At 50.1% G+C, this 1777-nt stretch overlaps 1 protein-coding gene across 1 annotated transcript; it reads right to left on the bottom strand.

The window, feature by feature from the left end:
- Positions 1–329: 329 nt before the first annotated feature.
- LOC129066084 (ferritin light chain-like) lies at positions 330–1331 on the bottom strand. The gene is made up of 2 exons (XM_054567611.1): positions 1325–1331; positions 330–718 (listed from the first exon to the last, which is right to left on the bottom strand). Exons 1-2 carry the CDS (start codon positions 1329–1331, stop codon positions 330–332), a joined length of 396 nt encoding a protein of 131 aa, XP_054423586.1.
- Between the last annotated feature and the right edge of the window lie 446 nt (positions 1332–1777).

Here is a 1777-nt window from a genome sequence, read left to right as displayed (position 1 = left end):
TCAAGGTTAGGAGATGCAGGAGTTGCTCAAGGTCACACAGCTAGGAAATGGCAGAGCCTGAACTCCAAGGGTGTCTGGCTCCTGGAATTATATATATATTTTTTCCTGTAAAAAGCTTTATTGTTTCCATTTAGTCCATGGCACGAGGGCTCCAGGGTGGTTAAAAGACTGATTAGTGGTTTCAGGGAGAGGCTCTGGCAGAACATACACCAGGGGGATACAGTGGGCCCCTCAAAGGCCTCTGGGCCCCAAAGCCCCGTTTGAAGGCGAGCCTTTTGAGGAGCTACTAGCCCGGCCCAGCCTGGGGGCCGCCAGCCTGCGGAGGTTAGTCAGGTGTCTCCCATCTTCTTGATGAGTTTCAGCTCCTTGCCCAGGACGTGGTTCTCCAGGAAGTCGCAGAGCTGGGTGTCTGTGCGGGCAGGACCCAGGCGTGGAGATGCAAAAGGGCCTGGTCCAGGTCCTTCTCCGTGACCATGGCGTCTCCCTGGCGTGCCGAGTTCCACCCCACTCATGTGGGAAGGCTGCTGCACATCCTGGAAGAGGACGTGGCTGCCGCACTGGTTTTGCATCCTTAAGAGACACTCGGGGCCCCCCTGGAAGTGGCCCCCGCCCTCCAGAGCCAGGTTGCCCAGTCGAAACAGAGGCCCAGCAGAGGTAGGTGCAGGAGGCCGGCAGACGCAGGTGGACCAGGCGGCCTCTGCCTCCTGGTGGAATAATTCTGAGGAATTTGGGAGCTTCTGGTTGCTCCGGAATTAGGAGTGAAGCTCAAAAAAGTGTTGGCTGCTCTCGGAGGCTGAGGATGGCTGAGGTGGTTCCCAAGATGGTGACTGGAAAAGAGGCTGGAGGGTGGTCGGAGGCTGGAAGAAGGGGGGTCCCTGGGTCTGTTCTGTCTACATACTGTTGAAGCAAGAGACAGACCTGGGGGCCTACAGAGGGCATTGTCCCAGAACTCTGTTCACACTGTACTATTTATGTAAATCACTCACTCTTTACATAGCTTTACATATATAAGGCAGCCTGTTAACTTATTAACAGTGTTGTACAGGGTCTACTGACTTGTCCCTAAACTGTTGTCAAATCTGAATGCGCTAAGGAGTTTTCTGGAGTTATTGTCAGGATAGGGTTGGCTACATACTCTGTGAGGTTTATTGCAAAATAAAATTATGGGTCACCTAAGTCATACACTGTTAAGAATTTCAAAAATGATGACAGCAGTGTAAGGCCCTTTTAAGCACAGGGCCTTGTACAGCTGCACAGATTGCAGGCCCATGAAGCTGCCTGAGTTGGGATTCTCAGTGGAAACATGTCCATTTTGGCTGGGTACCGGGCATTGGGTCTGGCACAGGATAGGAGGTAAAAAACTGTTGGCTAATTGAATGAACCAATGCAATAAATACTCGTGTTCATCTACTACTACATAGCAAGCAGTGTTCTAGACACAGGAGGTATAACAGTAAGCAATGGACAAAAGGTCCCTGACCCCATGGAGCATATATTCTGAAGGGATGGATAAATAAAAGGGCACTGGCCCTGGCTGGGTAGCTCAGTTGGTTAGAGAGTTGCCCTGATACATCAAGGTTGTGGGTTTGATCCCTGGTCAGGACATATACATATTATACAAGAATCAACCAATGAATGCATCAATAAGTAGAACAACAAATTGATGTTTCTCTCTCTCTCTCTTAAAAAAAATCAACTAAAAAGAATAACACCAAGGGCACTGTTAGCAGGTGGTGGGGATCATTAGGGGTCATCTCAGAGGCGTCCTACTGAGACA

The sequence above is a fragment of the Pteronotus mesoamericanus genome, unplaced genomic scaffold (assembly GCF_021234165.1).
Source record: "Pteronotus mesoamericanus isolate MK-2021 breed Mesoamerican mustached bat unplaced genomic scaffold, CSHL_Meso_final contig_182, whole genome shotgun sequence".
Lineage (NCBI taxonomy): Eukaryota > Metazoa > Chordata > Mammalia > Chiroptera > Mormoopidae > Pteronotus > Pteronotus mesoamericanus.
The sequence above is the reverse complement of the archived record's forward strand: the minus strand, read 5'-3'. Positions and strand labels throughout refer to the sequence as shown.